General features: G+C 35.3%; 1 protein-coding gene across 1 annotated transcript; it reads right to left on the bottom strand.

The window, feature by feature from the left end:
* Positions 1 to 24,537: 24,537 nt before the first annotated feature.
* Positions 24,538 to 26,662, bottom strand: LOC120162984 (alpha/beta hydrolase domain-containing protein 17B-like). The gene is made up of 6 exons (XM_039173022.1): positions 26,263 to 26,662; positions 26,096 to 26,132; positions 25,557 to 25,790; positions 25,393 to 25,440; positions 24,830 to 25,269; positions 24,538 to 24,736 (listed from the first exon to the last, which is right to left on the bottom strand). The coding sequence occupies exons 1-6, from the start codon at positions 26,565 to 26,567 to the stop codon at positions 24,658 to 24,660; spliced, it is 1,143 nt and encodes a 380-aa protein (XP_039028953.1). The 5' UTR covers positions 26,568 to 26,662; the 3' UTR covers positions 24,538 to 24,657.
* Positions 26,663 to 27,074: the final 412 nt, after the last annotated feature.

Genomic DNA, 27,074 nt, shown 5'->3' with positions numbered 1-27,074 from the left:
CCAGATCCAAGTCACATCATTCAGGTTGAGGAAGTAGAGCGGAGACCTGATTTATCATATGAGGAGGAGCCCATTCAAATCTTAAAAAGAGATGAGCGAGTTCTTCGGAATAGGCGTATTCCAATGGTCAAAGTTCAATAGAGTAACCGAGGCCTCTCAGAAGCTACTTGGGAGACATTGGAGTCAATGGAGGCTCAGTTTCCTCAACTGTTCTCATAAGGTAAATTTCGAGGACGAAATTTCTTGTAGAGGGGGAGAATTGTAACAACCCGAATATTTACAAAATAATATTTAATTGAAATTGGAGGTTAATTGTGAAAATTGGTAAATTGTTGGTGACTAAATCAAAATTTATGAGAGTTTATAGGCCATTTTAGAAGTAAAGGAAATCCAGGGACCAAGCCTTGAATTTACCCTAAAACTGTCGACAGCTTTGGGTGATTATAAGCGTGCATTTGGTTCTGATTTTCAGAACCAAAATGCTCCCAATTTTCCTTTCCCATACGCCGTTTCCAACTCTGATTCCGACGCCGTCCAAATTCCGATCGTCGTTTTAAAACCACCGTTGTGTTCATCATCGAGCGTGGAACAAATCCTTCAATTTAATTGAAGCGAAATGCTGCCAAACGTCGGGAATTTACAGTCAAAGTCTCGACGTTTTTGTTAGCTCTATCGCCGGAAAAATCTTAAATTCATCGTCGATCGTAGCTCCGTTTACGACACCTCCTGCACCATCGTGTTCCTTGTGTCGTTTCGAGTCTGCCGGTGTCAACCTTGTTCGCCGTCGACAGCGGCGTGTGAGGAGGTGGAGCAGTCAAAGATTCGGCCGAGTTGAAATCGAGCTCTCCATCATTCAAAAAATTTGAACCGATTTTTGTAAGTATCTCGAAATCGCTTAAAATAATTTTTAGAAATTTTTTCGGAATTTTTAGACCCCCGGAGGAGGCCTCACGCGCCACACACGCCGCCGCAGGGACAGTGGAGGGCTGGAAACCGGTTTGACCGGTTTCGACCGGTTCGAACCGGTTTGACCGGTCTGAACCGGTTTGATCTGTCTGACCCGACCCGACCCGACTGACCCGACCCAACCGTTGACCCGACCATACCGTTGACCGTTGACTGTGACCGTTGACCGTTGACTTCCTTTGACCAAAACTTAAAATGGCTTTGACCGACCCTTAAACGACCGTAAATCTTTTCCGAGTATACCTATTCTGATAGTTTTCGACGTCCCGAATCCGTTTCCGAAGTCCGTTTCGTCGAATTTTAACCCGAATGCCTCCAAATTGACGGTCAAAGTGGTTGACTTTGACCAAGAATCTGAATTTTCGAAAATTTATACTTTATGTTTTTCGACGTCTTGATTCCGATTCCGCAATCCGTTTGGCCAAATTCAGACTCGAAATACCCCAAAATGATAGTCAAACCCGAAAAATGCTTATATACTTAAGAATTTTAGCTTTGAATAATTAAGTAAGATTTGAGGCTGATTAATTATTATTGTTTGAAGGTTCAAGACTCTCTGGATCGTTCGACAGCTTGACCCAGCTCTTCTAGATCAGTTAAACCACGTATACCAGTATTCACCCGTTCAAAAACTGTAGCAGAGCGTGGTGAAACCAACAATCAGTAGATCTACTATCTGAACCCATTATCGAGGTGTGTTCATGTTTACTACATAATGGTTTTATATGTTTTGAAATATGGTACATTGAAATCTATGGATTATTATTGTTGGTACACCGATTTAATGTTGATGATTTATGGACTTTGATGACTGGTATATGGATATTGATTTTGGGATGGATTGAACTACAATTGTATAGCTCTGATCAAGCTAATAAACGGGCCTAATGTGACTCTTGAGGGCCCCAAGATGTTTCATTAGGTCGGCTTTCCTTTGCTGTGTGCTTAGGGTAAGCTATATAGACTTATTGACTTGGGCTTAAGGATACAAGCTTCATAGCCTATCCTTAAGTCGGCTTTCTTTTTGCTATGTGCATAAAGTAAGTTATATGGAAAATAATTTTGGAACTACTGATGGTGTACCAGAAAAGAGTTTAAACTATGATTTTCAAAAGTTAAACTCTTTTACGAATTTGTGAGATTTACTGGACTATGATTTGTTTAATGTACCTATGGTGATTTTATGGTAATGTTGGGACACACTGAGCCTAGCTCACCTTTCGAAAATGTTTTTCCCCTTTCAAATACTGTTTGTTAGATACCTCGGTTCGAGCACTTGGAGGATCAACATATCTCTTGAAGTATATCTGATTGTAATATTTTAAACTTGCAAGTTGACTTTATTCTGGTGACATGGACCTATTTTAAAGTATTGGATTTTATAATGATGATACTTTTGCTATTACTATTCAGTTTATCGTGGTTTTGATTTTTAAGATATATTTTAAATTAATTTATTACTGATTAGTTTTATATTTAAGAGTTGAGTTTTAATAGTATAATTTATTATAATTTCATGTCATGAATAATGTGATTTTACATTGATTGGATAACGGTTTTGGAAAATGTCTTTGTGATCCACTAGACTTAGTCGAAACGCATAGGCCGGGTCTAGGGGGTTACATTTTATCTCCTTAATATAAATACTATACAAAGATAGAGATGTAAATGAATTATGTTTGAACAAATAAGCTTGTATTCGTGTTTATTTATTTACTTTTTAAAATATTTATGTTCAGCTCGTTGTTTATTTATTTTTGAAGTTTGTTTGTGAACATATCATTTTTAGCCTTAGTAATCATTTTTCCGATTATATGGTTAAAGTTCCATCATAAACCAATAGTCAAAAGAATGGTGAAATTCTGTCACTAATCCTTAATTGCCTTAGGTTTCACAATTTGAACTCCAAGTTTATCATGTGTTTAATTTACCAATAGTAAAAATGTAAAAAAATAGAAGGAATATGAGAACCGGGTAACGAGCAAGTAAACGGATCCATAAACAAGTTTATTCGTGAACATAAACGAACTGAATATATCTTTGTTCGTGTTTGTCCGTTTATTAAATGAACATAAAAAATGTGTTCGTGTTCGTTTATTTAGTTTAATAAACAAACGTTATACGAATGATTCACAAACAATTTATCAAACATTATGCTACTCCTATATAAAGAAAAAAAGGCAAACCCCATTTTGGTTCCACCATCAAAAGAGGTTGGGTTTTTTTTTTTGAATCCTCGTTTCATTATTCATTTCTTTAAGTTAAACGCACATATTTATGAGTACTAAGTGAACAATGATGCAAGCTCCAATGGCAAGCAAGATACTCAAGGATCAAGTGAAGTTCATTGACATGGTGTTAATGCACACTTGAAGATTCCAAGTTGACCAATTACAAAGAGCAAATCTAAGAAGAAAAGGGCCAAAATTACAAAGATTTGTGGAAACCTTTATTAATCATTTGTTTGGGCCAAAAATTGGAACCTAAGAAACCATAAAAGGAGATGACAAACATGATTGATAGCACATGAGTTAACCCAAGTTCTTATATCAGGTTAAAATTAATTAGATATAAAATAATCATTAAACTTGTTATCAAATAATGATTAATGTTGACTATTATCATTTTATAACAGTTTAGTAAACTTAATAATCATTTTGTAATAATTTAATAAAATTTAATGAACATTCTATAATTTTTTAAAAAATTTAATGATCGTTTTATAATTTCTAAAATTTTAGTAATAAAAAATCGTTTCACTATAAATTAGTGATAATTTGTATATTTTATTTTATTTTTATGTAGTGTGTTGAAATTATATCATTAGAAAATTAGGGTTATTTATTAACGGATGTTGGTTCAAGTGGTAAGCAGTTTGATATCGCTTAAGTAATGTTTCAAGTTCAAGTTCTTTTGTATGTAGAAAACCCCTACTGGGAGACTCACTCATCATAGCCAGGTGTGTGACACGGGTCGATCTGGATTAGTCAAAATGAAGCCTTGGAACCAAGAAGAAAAAACAATTAAGGTTATTTTAACTTAAAGAATAAGGCTTAAAGGCTATGGACCAAGTCAATTCTTTGGATTATGGTGTTTACTTCTCTAGACTCCAATTCTGAGCTGGTAAAAGGATACTACTCTAAGTTATTGTTCAGGATCTTCACTTTCTATCTTTATAATTTAAAATTTCTATTTTTTTCAATTCCATAATAATTTTAAACTTTTATTATATTCTTTCACCTCTCACATAAATTCATTAAATTTCGAATTAAATATAATCACATTTTTCCTTTTTCAAATATCATTTTTCAATTTATCAAAGATTCTTTTAACTTTTAGTTTTCTCTAATCTCAATATAATGATAAAAGATCATTCTTTATTTATTTATATTTATTATTCAAAACCAAGCTCCATATCATATTCATGTTAATTTTTTTTATTTAGTCTCTCTTGGCTTGTATTTAAGATGTTTTCATGACAAAACAATGAAAATAATGAAATTTAACAAAATTTAATCATTTATATATAATTTATTAATGTAATATTATTTTAATTGTTCAAAGTAACGAAATATAAGTTCATTATATGATGGTCTATTTTTTAAGTTTCTCTTAAGGTCCCAACAATACCAAGACGATTTTACTTCAAACTCTTTTCTTATTGAATTTAAGTATAAAAACATCTATTATCATCAACTTCAATTTCATCTGACTTACTATTTTCTTTATTAATATTTTGTTTTTATTTCAACTATTTATTATTATTTCCTTAATTATATTTGGACGTAAAATTATTTTAATATTTGAATTTTTATTAAAGTTTATCATTTTAAATTCAATAGTCCCGATCTTTTCAAATCAAAATCTTTCAAATTCATTAAAATAATTTATTAGTGTAACACTAAAAAAAAGTCAAAAGTTAAAGTGAAGACTTAAATGACAATTATACTTACGGTAAATTATAAATTTAATAACTAAACTTTAATATTATTTTTATTTTACTTATTGTATTTTTAATTTTTTTTCAATTTACTCTTTTAATTTTATAGATTGTATTTTTTAGTCACTTTACCATTAATCTTCTAATACTGCTATAAGTAAACAAGTTTTTAAGACATGATAGAAAAAAATAAAAATAATAGGATAAATAATATTACCCAAATTCTACTCGTCTCATTCCTCGAGCAACCTTCCGACCTTCATCCAGCAACCTTCAAAGTCCCCTAACCTTCACCGAGCAATCTCCTTCACAACAATCACTTCTTCACAGTGAGCTATCAAGCACAGTTCAGTGTTGGCACTTCACCCTACCTATCAACTCTCAAATCCATAATCTCAAAACAACAATCATAGCCCTAAAACACCCACTATAAACTCTAAATTCAAACTCATATCCTAAAACTAACCCTGAATCTACCAGCTTCAAACCCTAGATAAAAACATTAAATTAAACCAAGTCTACAAACCTATAAAAGAGGTGAGACATTAGCAAGTATTGAGCCAAAATTAAATATTAGTAAGTGTCGAAGTATGAGAAAAATATAAAGATTTATTAGGTATTTAAACTCGAAATTCAGCATGAAATTGATGACCTTAATGATTAAGAGATTGTTGTTATCATTGAGGTCTCGAGTTCAAGCACATATGTAGAGGTACGGACGTTTATTGTCAAATAGTTACAAGTTTTTATATATATATATTATATTATATTCTCCCTAAATTAAAAAAAAACTCAAAATTCAAAAGATAATTTTTACTTTATTTAATATTTAAATTTAGAACGACTTAAATTATAATTATACTAAAAATTTGAAAACACATATTTATCATTCTTTAATTCGACTCTTACATGATTAAATATTTAATATTTTTTAAAATTAAATATTTATTTTTACATAAACTAAAATATTATTAAATTAAAATTATATTGAATATATAAATTTTAGAGAAAATAACCTCAGTGATCGAAAATACCTTATAATATATGATTTTAACAAACTTTTTTTGGATTTGCCAAAATGACCAACAAATTCGCAACGCGAACTCTAATTTTGCAACCCAGTTTTCAGTTTCGCAACGCAAATATGTAAATCGCATTGCGATTTTCCAAATTCGCAACGCGAATCTGTAAATCGCAACACAGAAGTCAAATTCACAATGTGATAGTCAAATTCGCAACACAAAAGTCAAATTCGCAACGCGATAGTCAAATTCGCAATGCTAAAGTCAAATTCGCAACATGGAATTTCAAATTCGCAACTGAATTTCAAATTCGCAACACGAATTTAATTTCGCAACATGTTTTAGTTTCGCAACACAAATGTTTTGGGTATATAACAACGCAGCAGCATCAACTCATAACCTAAATCCCTAAATCACAACTCATTCCATCTCCATCTATCACTCTCTCCGACGACATCCGTTCCTATATCCAACGACATCCTTCCCCATCTCTAATTTTTTTACATAATTTTATTTCTATATATTTTTTCTATGATTTCTCTCCAAATTATCAACTATCAACTAAATAAATGTATGTTTTTCTCTAAGTTAGTGATGATATCTAGTTTATAGCTCGTTTGTTTAGTAAATTAATTTACAATTTGTAGAATGAAATCATCTAATGTTGATCATGTTTGGATAGATTTGTGTTTTGGAGGGTCATAGGAGAATGTTCATGGTGTTTTACAATATGTGCCTTTACCCATGAATCTTCAACTAAAACTGTCATTAAAAAAGTTAACTTATGAAACTCTAATGTTACGTGTTGCAAAGAAATTGAATTTAGAGCCTCTAAGTGGATTTAGGCTATCTTATCAGAGAAAAGGTAAAGTTTATTTGTTAACCGACAATGAAGATGTTGAACAATTCATTGCTTACATTAGTGTTTCGCAAGAAGATGATGTTACATTGTATGTTTTTGAACCTAGAAGTAGTGAAGTTGGGTCAGTAGCGGGTAGTAATCAACTAAGTTCTTCAACCCCAGTTTATGGTGCTCACAATGTACAACATTGTTATCAACCTCAAAATTTAATGGTTCCACCACAATTTTATCACCAAGAAAATTTTGTTTCACCACATTTCCGATACCAAATACAATCTCAAAACCCACAACCTTTTCCTAACCCAAATCCTAATAAACTTTCAGCACCAAATTCCAGTTTTCGTATTGACCAGTTAGACGATTATGAGCCAACAGAAAAAATTGTGAGTACTAGTCAGTATTCAAAATTTGATCTTGTCAATACCCGGACTTTGATCTTGGTCAATACTCGGATTTTTATGATGTGATGGAAGAAGAAACAGACCCTGCATGTAATGATTTTGATATTGGTCAATACCCAAATTTTGATAAACAGCCGCTGCCGAGGAAGATATTGTTGATGATAATAAGGAGGAAGTTACGACTGTGAATGAACATGTTGAACATCCATTCTATAATTCATATAACCCTGAAGAAAAAGAAGAAGAAAAAGTCCCCGAAGAAAAGAAAAAGAAGAAAATGCCACGGGAGTATAACTGGAATATGCCAGAATTACTTCAAATACCGAAAGAAGAGTTGGTAAAGATAGCAGTTGATTGTTACACAAAAGTTATTCGTATCAAGACAGATGATTGTTTTGATACAAAGGAAGACTTCAAGATATATTTGTATACGAAATGTGTGGAAGATGGCTATCAACTAAAAGTTAATAAATCAAGCAAAGATCGTTTCGAAACAAGGTGTATGATTGACAAAAACTGTACGTGGCGTATGATTGCAAAGAGGATAAAAGATTGCGAAATGTTTCAAGTTAGGACTTTTATTGATAGACATACATGTTCAAGAACCCAAGTTTTTCCTCACCATAGACAGGCAAACAAAAAGGTGTTGGGTGGTTTTCTAGCTGAGTTAATTTTTTTGAATAGAAGGGTATATCGGGGACATGAAATTATGACTGACATGAATGCTCGGTTCAAGATTAGTATCTCATATTCTTAAGCTTCGAGAACCAAATGTTATTCCTTGGAATTGTTGAGGGGGTCGCCAGAAGCATCGTTTGCCCAAATGCAGGCTTATTGTCACAATTTAAAGCTGAAAAATTCTGGGTCGGTAACTCATATCAAAACAGATAGAGATAGACGCTTTGAGTTGCTGTTTATCGCCATTGGTGCTGCGGTTAGTAAATAATTATAATTTTTTGACTCATTTTTGTTAGTTGCATGCATTTCACATTTAAATGATTATATTTCTTGTGTATATGATTTTGTAGATTCGTTCGTTTATTACTTGCATGCGCCCAGTTATTATAGTTGACGGAGCACATTTGAAAGGTCGATACCTTGGAGTAAACTTATTAGCAGTAGTCATAGATGCTAACAATGGAATACTGCCAATAGCTTACGGGGTTGGCAAATCTGAAACCTCTGATTCATGGACAAGGTTTATGGGGCATTTTAGGGATTGTATATGTTCTATTAGCAATCTGACAATCATATCCGATAGGGAAAACTCAATTGACAATGTTGTTATAAGGTGTTTCCCAGATGCTTTTCATGGACTTTGTGGTGTTCATTTGTCCAGAAATCTAAAATCAAGGTCTGCTGGTATAAAAAAATCACAAATGGATATACTGGAAGGTTGTAAAAGCTTATTGGGAAGTGTATTTTAATAAACATATAAATTGTTTAAGACGTGTTTTGCCTTAATGTGCTCAAACACTAGAAGATGTCGGGTTTGAAAGATGGTCAAGAGTACATCAACGTGGAGCAAGATATGGTTTCATGACGTCTAATATTGCAGAATCAATCAACGCTCTAAGTTGTTATTCCCGAAAATTACCCATTACTATGTTAATGGAGTTTTTTCGAGCCTCTATTCAACAGTGGTACTACAAAAAAAGAAACCATGCAGGTATTATTTCTTTAAATTCGTAACTTATCATATAAATATACTAATGATCATTTATTTAAATTTATAGGAACATTGAAACGTCATGTTACACCATGGACTGAAAAAAAGATAACGAAACGTGTTATGAAGTCAACGTCATGGAGAGTTGAACCATGTTCAAACACTTTATTTGAAGTATTGGATAATAACTTAAATGGGCGCGTCGATCTAAATGTAAAGACGTGTAGTTGTAAGAAATGACAAACATCTGGTTATCCGTGTGGCTATGTTATAAAAGTTGCTCTTCATCTAAACCAAGATGATTCAAGCGCATACGCTATGGATTGCTACACTACAAAAGTATATCGACAGACTTATGCCGAGATTGTCTACCTATGTCCACATCCTTCTAAGTGGGACGTACCAGATGACTTACAAACAGTTTTGCCACCAGTCATGGACAGCAGGCTACCTGGCCGACCAAAAAATCACGATCGTATACCGTCTAAGGGTGAAGAGAAGAGGATATCGACATGTAGTCGGTGCAAGGAAAGTGGTCATACAAGGTTGACCTGTGGATCACCAGTGTCATCACAATCATCTTTTCCTCTACCAAAAAAAGGATCCTCATCAAAATCCAAAGCTTATATGGTGCCAAACAAAAGGAAATCAAAATCGCAATCAAAATCAAAATCCCAATCACCACCGGCTTCACCTTTTGGGACTTATTAACTTAGGTGATTTTTAAATGCAAACGTTGTATTATGTGTATTTTATGTGTGAATGCATACATTTTCAGTTAGACATTCATTAGTAACTTGAGTTTGAACATTGCTATGATCTGTTCAGTTGTTATCATGTTGGGATTTTCTCTTATGTTTGATTGTTTGGATAGTTGTTCTCTTGCTTCTTCAAGTGTCTTTAGCTTGTATTTATAGCTTGGAATGTGTTTGATGTTGTATATAACTTGATGTTGTATGTTGCGATCAACGCGAAAGTCAAATTCACAACGTGAAAGTAAAATTCACAACGCGAAATAAGCGTTGCAAATTTGACTTTCGCGTTGCGAAAGTTTACCTTCAACAGGTCTTTTTTACCTTCAACGTAATGCAGATTGAAAATTAAACAAAAAATCAATTAAACATTGTTGTGGCTACATTATTTGATCATTTTTATGGGTACATTATTTGGAAAATAATGTTCCGGACTTTGTTAGAAATAACCCTTTTTCATCGGATTAATTTCGTTTTTGTGGGTACATTATTTGAACATTGTTATGTATAAATTTGTTGTGTATGTTTTGGTTTGATTATATTGTATGTATATTTTCATTCAGATGAGATGGGCCGTGCATAACAAAACAATCTATCTCTTCCATGTGAGTACTTTATTCCAACCATGTGACAAGTGTGACAACCCCATCAACTCACAACTCAGCTTTTATTGTCTTTTAGCTTGATGGTTCATAAAGCATGTTACTTGAACAATATGAATCAATTATGCAATTTCCATGTTCAATTTAACACTGCATTTCAAATTCATTTCATATGTAATTGGAGTTTGAATTTAAATTTCAAATTGAGTTTGAATTTCAATATAAAATTTCCACTATCAATATTAGCCCAAGCCTTTGTTCCATCCAAACAACAACTTACTCAATGGAATAACTTAGCCAATATGCATGTTATCATTGATTATTCATAATTTCCATTGTTTTTTTTCAACTTTAAACGCGAGGGAAATCCCGACCATCATAATTTTTGGTTAACAAGCAGGAAAATTGGATATCCGAAGAATGCCTTTTGGATATTATCCATTTCAGTCAGCTCACTGAGGTAGTTTAACCCTAAACTAAAACTGTCTTAGCTAAACATACTTGATGTAGAAGCAGCTGCAGATTTAAAATCTCAATGGTGATGCATTTGGTTCTCAAACAGTTAAAGCGTCAGAAACGTTTCGGGCGTATGATTTGGGTGGTATACGAGAAATGCAACAAATGGCAACTAAAAATCCTGATAATTAAGGGTTACAACTTGTAATAATAACAAAAAAAATAATATGTCCGAAATGCTTCCGAGTACCACCCAAATCATAAGTCTGAAATGCTTCTGATGCTTTAAATGTTTGAGAACCAAATAGATCGCCTTCGAGATTTTAAATATGCAGCTGCTTCTACATCAGCTATGTTTCTCTCAGACTATTTCGGTTAACGGTTATCCTATCTTCATGAGCTGGATGAAATGGATAATATTCGGAAGACATTTTTATTTACATAATTTTATTTCTATATAATTTTTCAATGATTTCTCTCCCAAATTATCAACTATCAACTTAATAAAGGTATGTTCTTCTCTAAGTTAGACATTCATTAGTAACTTGAGTTTGAACATTGCTATGATCTGTTCAGTTGTTATCATGTTGGGATTTTCTCTTGTGTTTGATTGCTTGGATAGTTGTTCTCTTGCTTCTTCAAGTATCCTTACCTTGTATTTATAGCTTGGAATGTGTTTGATGTTGTATATAACTTGATGTTTTATGTTGCGATCAACACGAAAGTCAAATTCGCAACGCGAAATAAGCGTTGCGATAGTCAAATTCACAACGCGAAAGTCAAATTCGCAACGCGAAATCGCAAATTGAAAATCGCAACGCAAATTTGACTTTCGCGTTGCGAATTTACCTTCAACAGGTCTTTTTTGCCTTCAACATAATGCAGATTGAATTTAAAACAACAAATCAACTTTTACAAATCAATTAAACAAGCAAAACAATAATTATTATTTACACATCAAATTAAACAAATCAACTTTTACAAATCAATTAAACAAGCAAAAAATAATTCTTATTTCCTCATCAATTAAACAAATCAACTTTCAATGTAAAATTCAATTAAACAAGCAAAAAAAAAGTGTACCCCAGACTGTTGTTTATGCACAAATACATCAATTTCACGTAGCTCACGTCAGAAATAACCTGCAGAAACCAAACATTTGCTCAAACAACACTTTCTACACATCTAAAACCAACAAACAACAAATTATTGAATTCTATGTACTTAACCAAACATTTTCAAACCAACAAAGAGTATATATGTTAACAACACTTGCTCAAACTTACCAATTGTTTATGCAAACTTTCAGCACGTGGTTGCAGGTAGACAACGTCTCGCATATATCGCTCGAGCCATAAAATGCTGAAACCATAAGCCTACTGCACCTCTATCTCTATCTGTGAGAGGTAGAAGGTGTTTACTTTCTGTCGTCAAACGCTCCAAGCACATGCATACAAGAGGACCACAATCCCCTCTGGCTCCCTCCGTTTGTTGTGGCGCGGTATCGTCTCTGATCATTGTAACTTTGAACTTTTTTGGCTTCTTGTTTCTAGAATTAGTCCAATAATCAGTCGCGGGCAAGTATTTCTCCAAATGAGCGCTCCATCTATTACAAATAATTGTCTTCAGGGATGGGAGCTGAAGCTCGACGAAAAGTCAATGACGACGTTCCAAAATAGGGATAAACACCTGCAATCATAAATAATTGCGCACATCAAATAAAATTTATGAAAACCTTTAAAATATTCAAAAAATAAATACTAACCTTATCTACCTCCCACCACGTAGGATAAAGTTTAGCTTTTCCATTACCCAACGTATATAAAGCATCTCTCGGATCCTTCAAGTGAGCTACGTGAAAAGACATCGGCATAATAGTCCATCGAGTATTTCTTATTTTCCTCAATTTCCTTGTTATTAGAAGACGTGACACCCATGCATCCATATGTTGTTTTATAAAAAATACATATATTAGTGAATTTATTAATAATGTAAAAAAAATAATCAAAACGCAATATAAAAAGAATATAAGACTTACCACCCCTTCGAGATAGCCATTATCTTCAACCCTAATAAAATACCCCACCAAGACCGATCAAGAAACAAATGAATAACATCGTCGAGTTGGCATAGGTCAGAATAACACCCCTTGCTCCGCTCATGTAGATAAAAATCAACTGCGGTCTTAGCCCAAAAGGTATTATCCGTAATTGTGTCTGGTAGTGTTTCCCTCTCCTGCTGAGGAATGGTACTGGCCGGTAACACATATGAAAGCCAACTCGCATCCATCATATCGGGTACGAGAGGGGGTTTATCAATATGTCGACATATGACCCCATGTGAATCGGGCTCTTGAACGACGGGCGAGACCTCTTGAACGATGACAGGGGCCTCTTGAACGGTGGGAGGGGCTTCTTTGATGATGAGAGGGGCCTCTTGAACGATAGGAGGCGCCTCTTGAATGATGATAGGTGCATCGGGCTTCTTCTTATGGAGTCTTGGCACTAGTGAGGTGAACGGAGACGTAATGGCCCGTGCACGACGTCTGATGCGTGAACCCTGTCGTGCAAGAAAAACCTGACATAAAACATCTAACTTATTGGGCCGCTGAAAATAAATTAATACATAAATCAGTAAATAAATAAATAAATAATGCCAAAAAATGTTATTTGCATTTTTAGTATAATATTAAACAAATTTACCTCATTTCGTAGAGTATTAACCTCATTCTGCAACGATGAAACAATCTCGCGCAGAGCGGCAACCTCATCACGTAAAGTAGATACCTCACCACGTAGCGCACCATTGTCATCGCGTAAAAAATCCACCTCACCACGTAAAGACCGAACCTCATTAGCCATGCACCATTATCTTCACGTAAAGTACCGACCTCATGACGCAAAACACCGATCTCATCACATAACTCCCCTAACTCATCCCGTGGAGGTGAAGAACAGGGAGATAAATGTCGTGGCCTCTTTGCCAGTCGTCTATCATGAGGTGATGGTAGAGAAGAGGCTCGATAATGTGATGGAATAGGTGATGGTGGAGGTGGAGAAGAGGCTCGATCAGGTGATGGCTCCGGGTGTCGAGCTGTAGAATCGGCCCGATCAGGTGATGGCTCTCGAAGTGGGGGTGCTCATTATCCGTCCCATCAAAAAACCGCTTACTAGCTTGCCACCAATCAGTGGCAAGCTCAGCCTCTGTGGGTGTCATCCTCTGTAATGGATAGTTGGCCTCCTAACAATATAAAAGCTCAAACAAAGTTAAACTTGTACTAGTAATAACTTGTTTATATATGGTATTATTTGTGTGTTAACTTACATCATTCATTGTCGTATATGGGAGTAACTCTTCCCAATCCAACATGCGGATCCTCTTCCAAGTAATAGTCCTAGGAATATCATTTGATCTTTTTATCGCATATGTCCGCATGCTGGGGAAAGCCTCAAATATCCAAATCTACAAAACAATATAATACACAAACATTAGTAATTGTTAAATAATTAACTATAATTTTGGAAACATTATATAGAAATTCTTACCTTAAAGGCCCAAGTAAAGCCTGTCAAAGTGTATTTAGAACCATCGCCCCGCAAACTTTTTCGGTCCTCAAAGGCAGACGACAACTTCTTCCAGGTAGCTTTCCATAGATATGAACCCCATGGAAACAGATTCCATGCAGTTAGGTCATCTACCAATAATATTAGGTCCTCAGAGATAGGTTGTATGCCCTCTTTGCCTAAAAAGTCGGCTTGCAAAAGTAATAAATGGCATACTCGGACAACATCAAGGTCATCCATCCGAGTAAAACCATCTTTAACAAATAATCTCTTCAAGTCGTCGACTTATAAACTCGGCTTCGACTTTGCCAGCTCAGGAAAAACTCGAGATAACCATGATGGGCGGGAGATATGACTAGTGTATCGGGTTACTTCATCGTGTCTGAAGCGTAGACCAGTGATTAAGCAAAACTCCTCCCGCCCAAAACAAGTATACGCCGGTGCCAGAGGAAAATGAAACCATATCTCTTCATCACCACGTTGTATCCTCTCGGGTAGATCGTTAGTCATGGTCTGAAGAAACAAATGTGTCAACATAGCATCTTCACCCGTATGTTGTACTTTCAGCCATGACCCGAAGCAAGTATCCTCAAACAACTTTCTTTGTAGAGGTGTAAGCGTCGACGCAATTTTAGAGGATATGCTTAATTTATTCCTTAAGGTCAATGTAGCCGAAAAAAATTTCTACAAAAACAATAAACATACCAAGTTAAATATACCAAAAACTACAAATTATACACTATAAATAGACAAGATATTAAACAGTGAAAACAAAGCCAAATATGTTTCAAACTAGCACGGTATTCACATGCTGTCATTATTCCATCATAGTTCACAAAATGCATCAAATTACATTCCAGAAGTAAACACTTATATAAACATTTAAAAGGACAACATATAGGTTTAGTGCAGGTTCAATGACAACATAAAGAGTAGTAGTTTATTCTTAAAACTTAAATTAGCAACACTGTGAAGTTAGTATTTGTCTTTGTTTTGTCTTTTTGTTGAAGTAATGCAATTCATTCAAGTTTCAATTTGCAGAATAAGAGTAGTTTCTGAAACTTAAATTTGTAACACGAAAATGAAAATCGCAACGAGAAAATCGCAACGCGAAAATGAAAATCGCAACGCGAAACTAAAACCGCGTTGTGATTTTCATTTTCGCGTTGCGATTTTGGTGTTGCGATTTTCATTTTCGTGTTGCGAATTTAAGTTTCAAAAACTATTCTTCTGCAAATTGAAACTTGAATGAATTGCATTTCTTCAACAAAAAGACAAATACTAACTTCACAGGGTTAAAGATTAAACAGTTTAGCAGTATTGGCAGCAACCGAATGAATTTACTAAGCAATCTCAGTGAAATGGTTAATCTTTATATATATTGAAATTACCAGAAAATTTATCATCAATATAAGAAAAATCTAATAATAATACAAAAATTTCAAAATAAAAATAAGAGATTAAAAAGCTAACCCTCGGTGGTTGATTTTCCATTTCTTACCGTGAATGGTTGTGAGGATTGCTCTGAGAGATAGAGATAGACGGATTTCGCCGGAGATGGGGACGGATTTCGTCGGAGATGGGGACGGATGTCGCCGTAGAGAGTGAGAGATGGAGATGAGACTGAGTTGTGATTTAGGGTTTTAGGTTATGATTTACGATAATACTGTTTACATTTGTGTTGCGAAATTAATATTGTGTTTCGCGCGTTGCGAATTTGACTATCGCGTTGCGAATTTGACTTATGTGTTGCGAATTTGACTATCGCATTGCGAATTTGACTTTTGTGTTGCGAATTTGACTATCGCGTTGCGAATTTAACTTCTATGTTGCGATTTACAGATTCTCGCAACGCGAATTTGAAAAATTGCAATGCGATTTACATATTCGCGTTGCGAAATTGAAAACTGAATTGTGAAATTGGAATTCGCGTTGCGAATTTATTGGTCATTTTGATAAATTCAAAAAAAATTAGTTAAAATCGTATATTATAAGACATTTTCGGTCATTGAGGTTATTTTTTCTAAATTTTAATAGAGAGACCTTTAAGCCATAATGGGAATTATGAAAAAAATCTCAAAATTTTGAAATAAAGAAAAAACCAAAAAGGGTAGAGTTTACCATTGAACTCCCGATGTTGGCGGTTCTAGTTGATGGATTGAGAATCCGTTTGATGGAAATCAAATTTGGGTGACGTTGAGTGACATACCTAAATCTCGCAACAATCTAACGAATAGACAGAGCTACGCACGAAAAAGAAAATCTGAATGCTTGGGTTATCTCGAAATTTTTAAAGATGTTTCCTTTGAATCTGACCCGATACAGAGAAGAGGAGAGAAAGGAATTCTTAACATACGGATTGAAAATGGGAAGCTAGAATTTGAGGGGTTTAGGGAAAAACAAAGGGCCGATTGAGACAACATTCAATGGGTTTTGTTCTGAGAGAGTTTGATTGGTTTGAGGGAGCGAGGAAGTGATGTGAAGAGCAGCTGCAATGACCATAGCTGATGAGTCTTGGGTTCCAAAGGGTTTTATTTAGTTGAAATTACTTTATATTTAACATGTCAATTCTGTTCTGTTGGCATTTTGGGTGGTTTCGGCGGTGCTTGTCTGCCACCTTATCTGTTCGGTGACAACAGGGGGTGTCGAGTGATGACGATATGGAGATGTGATAGAGGCGGCGGCAACTAGATCTCTCTAGAGAAGATAAGAGTGTTTCATGCTTAATTTTCATTTTATTTTTTTCTGATATGTCTTTTAGATTAAAAAATATTTATTTAATTCACGTAATAAATTTAATTACCATTTAATTTAATCATCCAACTCATAAATTTTAAAAATAACAATAATTATTTTAAATATCGAAATAAGTTGATTTGTGCAAATTACCCTTATATTTAAATGGCCTAAATTCAAACCATTTTTCTCTCATTTAGATTTTTAAAACAAGCGTTCACATATGATTTGTTCTATCAGTCTAATTTAGAGCGTTATAATCGGGTCAAGTTTCCACTTTAAACATGCTCGTATACATTAAATAAGTATTTTAACAATATATAACTAAACAATAAACAAACATAAATGAATTTATTTATTTATGAATGTGAATTAATTGGATATCTCTCTTTCATGTTTAGTTTTTTTTCTTCTTCTTTATTTAATGAATGATTCTTTAAATCTTATTAGTTTCTGTTTGTTTACCTTATTCTGTGCATGATGAAAGTATTCTTAATTTTCCTCCGTGCATCATTATGGTTTCTCTTGTGTTCTTTGATACGAATTCTTGGAAATGAGGGAGGAACTTTAGTCTCAACAGGATTATCCTCTATCCTATTATCTATTCATGTTGTGTATGGAACGCTTGAGCCATTGCGTATAGCATGCAACTGATGCAGGTTGTCCTAAGTTGTATTTTAGTACTAACATTTCGCAAGGGTACAACTTGGGTACGTACCGAGGACGTCTCATGTTGAAGGAGTACGGTTAAATTAATTAGATATGTTAGAGAGATTTTTGGAGATGTATATGGGATGACGTTTGATCTGTATATGCATACGCAGAGTTATTTTTAAGATTTGACTTAATGATAATAATAATAATAATAAAGATGATTTTGAATAAGAAATTGAAGTTGATTTTGAAGCCTCGAATGTCATCTAACTTTTATGACGAATTTTCGGATGAGATTTGGGAATTTTTGAATTGGGATATCTTCTTACCTATGAACTGTCTTCCAGTTATCTTTCTAACACATCTTCAAACGTCTCAATCAGATGTCGAAAATTCAAGATATATCCGTTTTAACAAAGATAGTGCAAGTGGAAAATTGAATACGAGTCTAATACGTGATTTTGTAGTAATTACGAATTTTAAAAGTTATTTATATTTATCATACCCTCACCATAATTGTATCATGTATTTTTGAAAAATACCATTTCCCGTCCTTGTATTCGTACCAGTGTGACATAGATGGTACTTGCTCAATGAAGTCATCTTATTTGTAGTTAAAATAGAGTTCATAGGACGTTAATGCGTTTGGTTCAAGGAATGTAAGATTACCAATGGGAATAAAAGATTACCAGGGAATGGGAATAAAAGATTATCAGGGAATGAGATTATTGAGAATGTTGTATTTTGTGTTTGGTTGGTTTAGCAGGAATGTAAGATTACCGTGTTTAGTTAAAGGAATAAAAATATTATTGGAATGTATATTTTACCAAATTGTCCTTATTATATATTTATTTTTTTAACAAGTTGGAAAATATTTATATATTTTCTTTAAAAAATTTAAATTCATAAAATTTATATAATTTTTTTACAAAATTGAAAATATAAAAAGGTTTAATGAAATGGTAAAATTTTATTTTAACCCCTGAACTTCATATAAAATTTTAATTATAGACTTTTTTTTTATAAATCTAAAATAGTTTAAGGATAAATTTGTAATTTAACATTCGTAGAATTTTTATTATTCAATGACAGAATAAAAATATTTTTGAAAGAAATTTTTTTTAAGGGCATTTTAGTCCAAAAAGCTGGTAATCCAACAATACATAAGGAAAAGGAGATAATGACATTCCCGGTAATATACCCCAAAAAATTCACTATTAGTAATGTAAGATTACCGGGAATAACATTTCCGGCCAACCAAACGGGGAAATGTAGATTCCATTCCTATGAAAATCTCACATTCCCCCAACCAAACACACCCTAAGTGTAATATATAGAAGCTTGTGTGGGACTTTGATGAGCCCCAACGTATTCGACATTTTATTTGGATATTGTTGTGAGGTTGATTGGTAACCAACACTGAGCGTTGTCGTCAGAGTTTAGTTGAGGACATGTCTTGTCCATGTTATGGACATGAGGAGGAGGATATTTTTACTCGTCCTTGGTGATTGCTGCTTTACGCATATGATTTGATCTCAGTTGATACCGAGTAGATTTTGTAATGATTTCTTTGCACTATCTTTGATTCCTTGGTTGCAGACCAACCTTAATAATACCTGGAAAGCTGAATTAAGGAAGGTCAAATGGTCGTATTTATTTGGACGTTCTTTCTAAATCATGTTTACTTTTTCACTACCATCTGTTCTATACTCAAAAACAAGTTTCTTGAGCTTGTATATTGTTCTTTTTGTTATCATCAATGGAGGTCTTTCTTTGTCAACAACAAACATATATGCAACTTCGCTACAACATTCAACACTTGGCATTTCTCATCATTGGTTCTGATTGTTGAATATTCAAGCAGCCGGCTGCTATTAAATCAAGTGGGGGGCTGCTTATTCTTTTATTATTTTATAATAGGGTTAATTACAAAATTGAATCATTGAACTTTAGGGTATTTACAAAGATTAGTCCCTAAGTTTCAACTATAAATACCCTAGCTCATTTAGTTTCAAAATCATCCCAAAAGCTTCCAGTTCTCTCTAAAGTGTATTCTATAAACACCTGTAAATTTTCTCTTTAGTAAAAGATCTGCAGCAGTCCGAAGACGTAAGCACAATTGGCTGAACTCCGTTATCAACTTTTAGAGTATTATTTTTCTGCTTTTATTTCGCATTCTCACAAATCTGGTTACAGGGAAATTACTTGTACTCGGTTTATTTCATACAACTGGTAATCAGAGCTTTTGGTTGTAAATTTTGTCAATTTTTGCGAGGTTACTATTTATTACTATTCACGTGAATAATAAATTTCGTGAATAGTAAAAATTTTGTCGGCGATACGAATTTGTCGACGAAGGTGTTATAATACACGGTGGTTCGCACAAATTGTCAGAAACGATCCAAAGAAGCCAGATTCGAGTGGGAGCGATGGCTGCAGACGAATGGAAGGTCAAAATTGAAAAGTTCGATGGTGCGGACTTTGGCTTTTGGAAGATGCAGATTGAAGATTTTTTGTACCAAAAAAATCTATATCAACCCCTCTCAGGAAAGCAACCAGAGGGTATAAAGAATGAAGACTGGGCTATTCTCGATAGACAAGCCGTCGGAGTCATCCAACTGACGTTGTCCCGAAATGTTGCTTTCAACATAGAAAAGAAAAAAACCACGGCGGGTCTTATGGCGGCTCTCTCCAGTATGTATGAGAAGCCATCGGCCTCAAACAAAGTTCATTTGATGAGGCGATTATTCAATTTGCGGATGACGGAAGGGGCATCGGTGGCACAACACTTAAATGAACTCAACACATTCACAACCCAGTTGAGTTCAGTGGAAATTGAATTCGATGATGAAGTTCGAGCTTTAATTCTCTTATCATCTCTACCAGACAGTTGAAATGCTACTGTTACAACAGTCAGCAGTTCTTCGGGAAACAGCAAATTAAAATTCGACGATGTTCGGGACCTGATATTGAGTGAAGAAATTCGACGGAGAGAATCGAGTGAAGCATCAACCTCCTCAGCCTTGCACACGGAGTCTAGAGGGAGAACTTCAGAAAGAAATTCAAATCGTGGCAGATCGAAATCCAGAAGGGGAAAATCAAGAACAGGAAATAAAGATTTTACTTGTTATAATTGCGATAAGAAGGGTCACTTCAAAAGAGATTGCCGAGCACTGAAGAAAAATACATGCGCACAAGAATCTGCCAACATGACAGAGGAGACAGGTGATGCCATGATTCTAAGTGTCAACAGTCCGATTGAATCATGGATCTTGGATTCAGGAGCATCTTTCCACTCCACCCCGTGCCAAGAAATCATGGAGAACTATGTCAGTGGTGATTTTGGAAAGGTTCATCTAGCTGATGATGAAACCTTGAAGATCGTCGGAAAAGGAGACATCCGACTAAAGTTGCCAAACCAGACCACCTGGAAGCTGACAGGAGTGAGACATATTCCTGGCCTCAAAAGAAATCTGATTTCTGTTGGACAGCTTGATGGAGAAGGATACAATACAACTTTTTCAGGCTGTGAATGGAAGATTACAAAAGGAGCACTCGTCATTGCTCGTGGTAAGAAGACTGGTACTCTCTATGTAACCTCAAACTTAGAGAATATCATTGTTGCAGCAGATGCTGATGGAAAATCAAACCTATGGCACCAAAGGCTTGGCCATATGAGCGAGAAAGGAATGAAGATACTTCTATCAAAATGGAAGCTGTCGGATTTAAAGAATGTAGATGTCGGACTATGCGAGGATTGCATCTTTGACAAACAAAAGAAAGTCAGCTTTACAAAGATTGGCAAGACTCCCAAGGCAGAAAGGTTAGAATTGGTTCATACTGATGTATGGGGACCATCCCCAGTTCCATCTCTTGCAGGCTCACTATATTATGTCACCTTCATCGATGATTCAACAAGGAAGGTGTAGGTTTATTTTCTGAAGAAGAAATCAGAAGTCTTTGATACCTTCAGAAAATGGAAGGCCATGGTGGAAAATGAGACTGGTTTGAAAGTCAAGCGGTTGAGGTCTGACAATGGAGAAGAGTACAGAGACAGTAGATTCAGAGATTTCTGCGCAAACAATGGGATCAAGATGGAGACAAATGTTCTCATAACACCGCAACAGAATGGCGTAGTAAAGCGCATGAACAGAACTATGAATGAACGTGCCAGAGGCATGAGGATACATGCCGGATTGCCCAAATTTCTATGGGCTGAAGCTATCAACACTGCAGCTTACCTGATCAACCGTGGGCCCTTAGTTCCTTTGGATGGCGGAATACCAGAAGAAGCTTGGAGCAAGAAAGAAATAAACCTTTAACACTTAAGAGTGTTTGGTTGTATTTCTTATGTACACATAAACTCTGCTGAAAGAAGTAAACTTGATGCTAAGTCCAACAAATGTGTCTTTGTTGGTTATGGTGGTGATGAGTTCGGTTACCGATTTTGGGACTATGAAAATCGGAAGATCATCAGAAGAAGAGACGTCATTTTCAATGAGAATGTGATGTACAAAGACAGGTCAACCATATAATCAAGTAGCTCCAATACCGAAGCTGAAATAAAGGAATTTGCTGAGTTCGAGGAGATTTCTGGAAATGATGTTCAGATCAATCCTGAAGTAGTTCAATAAGAACCACGTACACTAAAACTGAGACGCTCCTCCAGAATTCCTAAACCAACCCAACGTTATTCGCCTTCTTTGCACTACTTGTTGCTGACTGACAATGGTGAACCAAAGTGCTATGATGAAGCAATGCAAGTGAAGGATTCAGTCAAGTGGGAGTCTTCCATGAAAGATGAGATGAACTCGCTTATGTCAAATCAGACATGAGAATTAGCTGAATTACCACCAGGCAAGAAAGCGTTCCACAACAAGTGGATTTACAGGATCAAAGAAGAGCATGATAGGAGCAAACGCTACAAAGCAAGATTGGTTGTCAAAGGTTTTCAGCAAAAAGAAGGTATTGACTATAATGAAATTTTCTCTCCAGTCGTAAAACTGTCCACAATCAGACTGGTGTTGAAAATTGTAGCTGCAGAGAATTTACATCTTGAGCAGTTAGATGTAAAGACAGCTTTTCTTCATGGTGATTTGGAGGAAGAAATCTATATGAGGCAGCCAGAAGGCTTCATAGAGGAAGACAAGAAAAACCTGGTATGCAGGTTGAAGAAGAGCTTGTATGGTTTAAAACAAGCTCCTAGACAGTGGTACAAGAAGTTCGATAACTTCATGAGTAGTAGTGGTTTTACCAGATGCCAAGCAGATCATTGTTGCTACATCAAGAGGTTCGACAATAGCTTTATTATTTTATTATTATACGTTGATGACATGCTCGTTGCAGGCTCAGATATGCAAGAGATTATAAACTTGAATCAAAAATTGTCGAAGCAGTTTGCTATGAAAGATCTGGGCGCTGCAAAGCAGATTCTTGGGATGAGGATCAAGAGAGACACAAAGTCGGGGACTTTGATGTTATCACAGGCTGAGTACATCAACAAAGTACTCTCCAGGTTCAACATGCAAAACGCTAAACCAGTAAGTACACCTTTAGGTGTTCATTTCAGACTCTCCAAAGACCAATCACCCAATACGGAGGAAGAACGTGCACACATGGTGAAGGTGTCATATGCCTCAGTAATTGAAAGTCTGATGTATGCCATGGTTTGTACCAAACCAGATATTGCTCATGCAGTGGGAGCTGTTAGCAGGTACATGAATAATCTGGGCAAGGTACACTGGGAAGCAGTCAAATGGATCCTCAGATATCTGCGGGATACCACAAACAAAGCACTTTGTTTCAAAGGTGGAGATACGATACTGACAGGCTATGTAGATGTTGACTTAGCCGAAAATGTTGACATCAGAAGGAGTACTACAGGGTATGTATATACTCTAGGAGGTACTGCAGTGAGTTGGGTTTCTCAACTACAGAAGATAGTTGCTCTCTCCACAACTGAAGCAGAATATGTCGCTGTTACGGAAGCCAGCAAGGAGATGGTTTGGCTCCAAAGTTTCTTGGAAGAGTTAGGTTATCCATCTAGCAAAGAATCCGTCTTTTCATTCAAGGACAAAGCACATACAATTGAGATATCATTTTATTCGGTCTCTTCTGGAAGATGGGATTTTGAAACTTGAAAAGATCAGTGGAGCTCAAAATCCGGCAGACATGTTGACAAAGACGGTGACCACGGACAAACTGAAGTTGTGTTCAACTTCAGTTGGCATGCTAGAATAACAAGACTAGAAATGCTGCTGCATTGATTGAGGTGTGAAGACAGATTAAAATCAATCTTCAAGTGGGAGATTGTTGAATATTCAAACAGCCAGCTGCTGCTATTAAATCAAGTGGGGGGGCTGCTTATTCTTTTATTATTTTATAATAGGGTTAATTATAAAATTGAACCATTGAACTTTAGGGTATTTACAAAGATTAGTCCCTAAGTTTCAACTATAAATACCCTAACTCATTTAGCTTCAAAATCATCCCAAAATCTTCCAGTTCTCTCTAAAGTGTGTTCTGTAAACACTTGTAAATTTTATCTTTAGTAAAAGATCTGCAGCAGTCCGGAGACGTAAGCACAATTGGCTGAACTCCGTTATCAACTTTTCGGGTATTATTTTTCCGCTTTTATTTCGCATTCTCACAAATCTGGTTATAGGGAAATTACTTGTACTCGGTTTATTTCCTAACACTGATGATAATATTTCCGACATAATCAGTAAGATGAATAATTTACAACACACAACACTGTACAAGTGAATCAACTGTGCACAGAGAGTTGCAAATTAAGAACAACTTGACGCTCATTTGCTGATTACAATTTCCAATATGCATAAATTCTACCATCTTCAATCACATTCTTCTTATTTTGAATTAAATCTGACAAAGAAATTCATTAACCGAACGATAAAAATGAAAATGATCTGATGAGGATGTTCGTGCATACGTATGAGACATACGACCAACTGCTGTTACAGAAAACATCCCAAACTGCGGCAACTGATAAACTCAACAGAATCCTTAACAACTCAAACCTCAGCAGCTGTCTGCTTCAAACAATCAACATTGCACAATCCGACAGATCGTACCATATCACCCAGTCTGCCATTACAAGAAGTTCCAACAGTTAAGATAACGTAGATAGCAATATATATATATATATATATGTGTGTGTGTGTGTGTGTGTTTTTGACCTGTCAAAAACTATTCCTTGCTCTATCTGGATGATCTGTGCTGTTCCTAGCTTTTATATGGCGATCCGTGCTCCTTCTCGGTCTCTCTTTTTTTTCAACACTGGCTCTTGCTTTGTCTCTACTGTCTGTGCTTAGCCTGGATTTTTCTCTATGCACAAAACTTGGCCTACCCTTGTCTCTATGGTCAGTGCTTGGTCTGGATTTCTCCTTGTTTTGGTCGGCATTGCTCGGAGCTTGGTGGGATTGATCATTGGGTTTCGGGTCCAATACACAGCGTGGATGTTGAAGTTTCTCGATGGCTGATATGAACTTCTTAAGGTGCCTTAGGTACTCAGGGTCCAAATTACAATGGTTCCCACCTTTGAGCCACAATGGCTCATACTTCTCTTTACATAGTTCCCAAAGTTGCTTCCCATGAGAAAAGTTCACCACTTCATCTTCAGTTCCCTGCAAGACATTGTTAACTAATAATAACCCAGGTATCCTTATAATATCAACTGATCAAATTGAAAACTAGGCATCAAAATTCGTTTCGAAAATGAATCATTCAGATGAAAAAAAAGGACTTACATGAATCACCAGAACAGGGCAGCCGACTAGAGGGATTTTATCAATGTTCTGCAATAAAATTAGAAAAGAGAAGAATTATTGTGACATGTTGAAACAGTAAAAAGTTCTACGTATTGGTTCAAGTTAGTGAATAGAGATTGAAGCAGGCAAAAAAACAAACCAACCTTGTAAATGTCGAACCATAATGTACGCTTGACCGGATACATGACACGAAGACCAGACAAGATTGGACTGTGCAGAATTACACCCCTCAAGCGAGGCAACCGAATGGCTAATTCTAAAGCAGGTCCACTCCCAACTGATTGCCCATACAATATTGTGTCTTCCTGTTTTACTCCATACATCTCCAAACATTTGAAAGCTGCCTCTATGTCTGCATATGTGTCCTGCTCACTTGGCTATATATGTACACAATCATCAGAACAGTGACTCTCTAGTCTCAATCAATATAGAAGTTAAGGCACCAAAATTAACATAGGATTTTGTTATTGTACTAGGAGAAGACTTTCACATCATAATAAATAATATACATTGACAAGAAAAAAAAGGGTCATGTTCATATTTCGTTTGTGTTCTCTCTCTCTTGACTTTCCATTTTCTCAGAATAACCACACGTGCTCATTCATGTATCTTTGGCTTCATTGATCCTTAGTTTTCCAGCAAATTTCTACTTTGAAATGAATGAAAGAGGAATAGATTATACCTTTCCAGTGGATTGTCCATATCCTGAGTAATCATATCTGCATCAATAAAAAAATTAGAAAATCATATGGTTCTCCTTGATTCTAAATTTGCAGCTTTTTTCCTTTCATTTTCAGGGTTAATCTGAAGGGGAAAAACAGTGAACATTTGATATAAATAGTAACTGACCCCAAAAGATTAACATTCAGATGAACACTGAGCTCAGTGAAAGTATGATACATCTGACCAATATCAGCAGCATTTCCATGGGAATATAGCACTTTCAACGAAGCTGATGGGTTCTTCACATACATAGCCACAATCTCATTCCCCCTCTTGGTTCTCAGCTTCAATAGGTCCACCTTATCTCTCATGTAATTAACATCTGAGAACTTCATTTTCCCAGTTTCTTCGTCCACAATTATGTAGTAGGAAGGTGGGTTCGGCGGGAAAAATGCAAACTTTGCTGCCATGGATGATGTTGCATTCCTCATTCTCGATCCAGAAGCATAAAAGAATGATAGAATTTGATGGTGAGTAAATGTTTTTGGTGTCACAAGTTGATAAAAAACTGCATGGTGGGCTAGAAAGTGAAGATAAGATTCTGGGATTTGGTTTCTGTTTTTACTTTTACGTTTGGATCTTGAGAAAACTTTGGCATGAAAATGGAGATTGAGAGAGGAAGTAAACATGGAAAGCAGAAAGTAAGAGGGAGGAATTTCACTTGTCGGTTATTAATTAAGAGTGATTTCCGGCTTCAAAATGGTTACAAAGGTTTATTTTCTAATATTTTTACTAATTTTTGAATAAATATTTTTTTTATTTTGAAATTTGAATTGCAAATTTGCTATTATATGGCTCCTTGCTATGATACAGTGGGCCAAGGTGTTTATTGATAATTCAATGGCACATTTGTGGCATGTTCTATCTTCCCTGTTTTCTTGGCTTTATTGGACAATTAGGCTCCATTATAGAATCCCCTCAACTAACTTCAAGTTCTT

Source organism: Hibiscus syriacus, unplaced genomic scaffold, assembly GCF_006381635.1.
Source record: "Hibiscus syriacus cultivar Baekdansim isolate YM2019G1 unplaced genomic scaffold, ASM638163v2 tig00111427_pilon, whole genome shotgun sequence".
NCBI classification, from domain to species: domain Eukaryota; kingdom Viridiplantae; phylum Streptophyta; class Magnoliopsida; order Malvales; family Malvaceae; genus Hibiscus; species Hibiscus syriacus.
The sequence above is the reverse complement of the archived record's forward strand: the minus strand, read 5'-3'. Positions and strand labels throughout refer to the sequence as shown.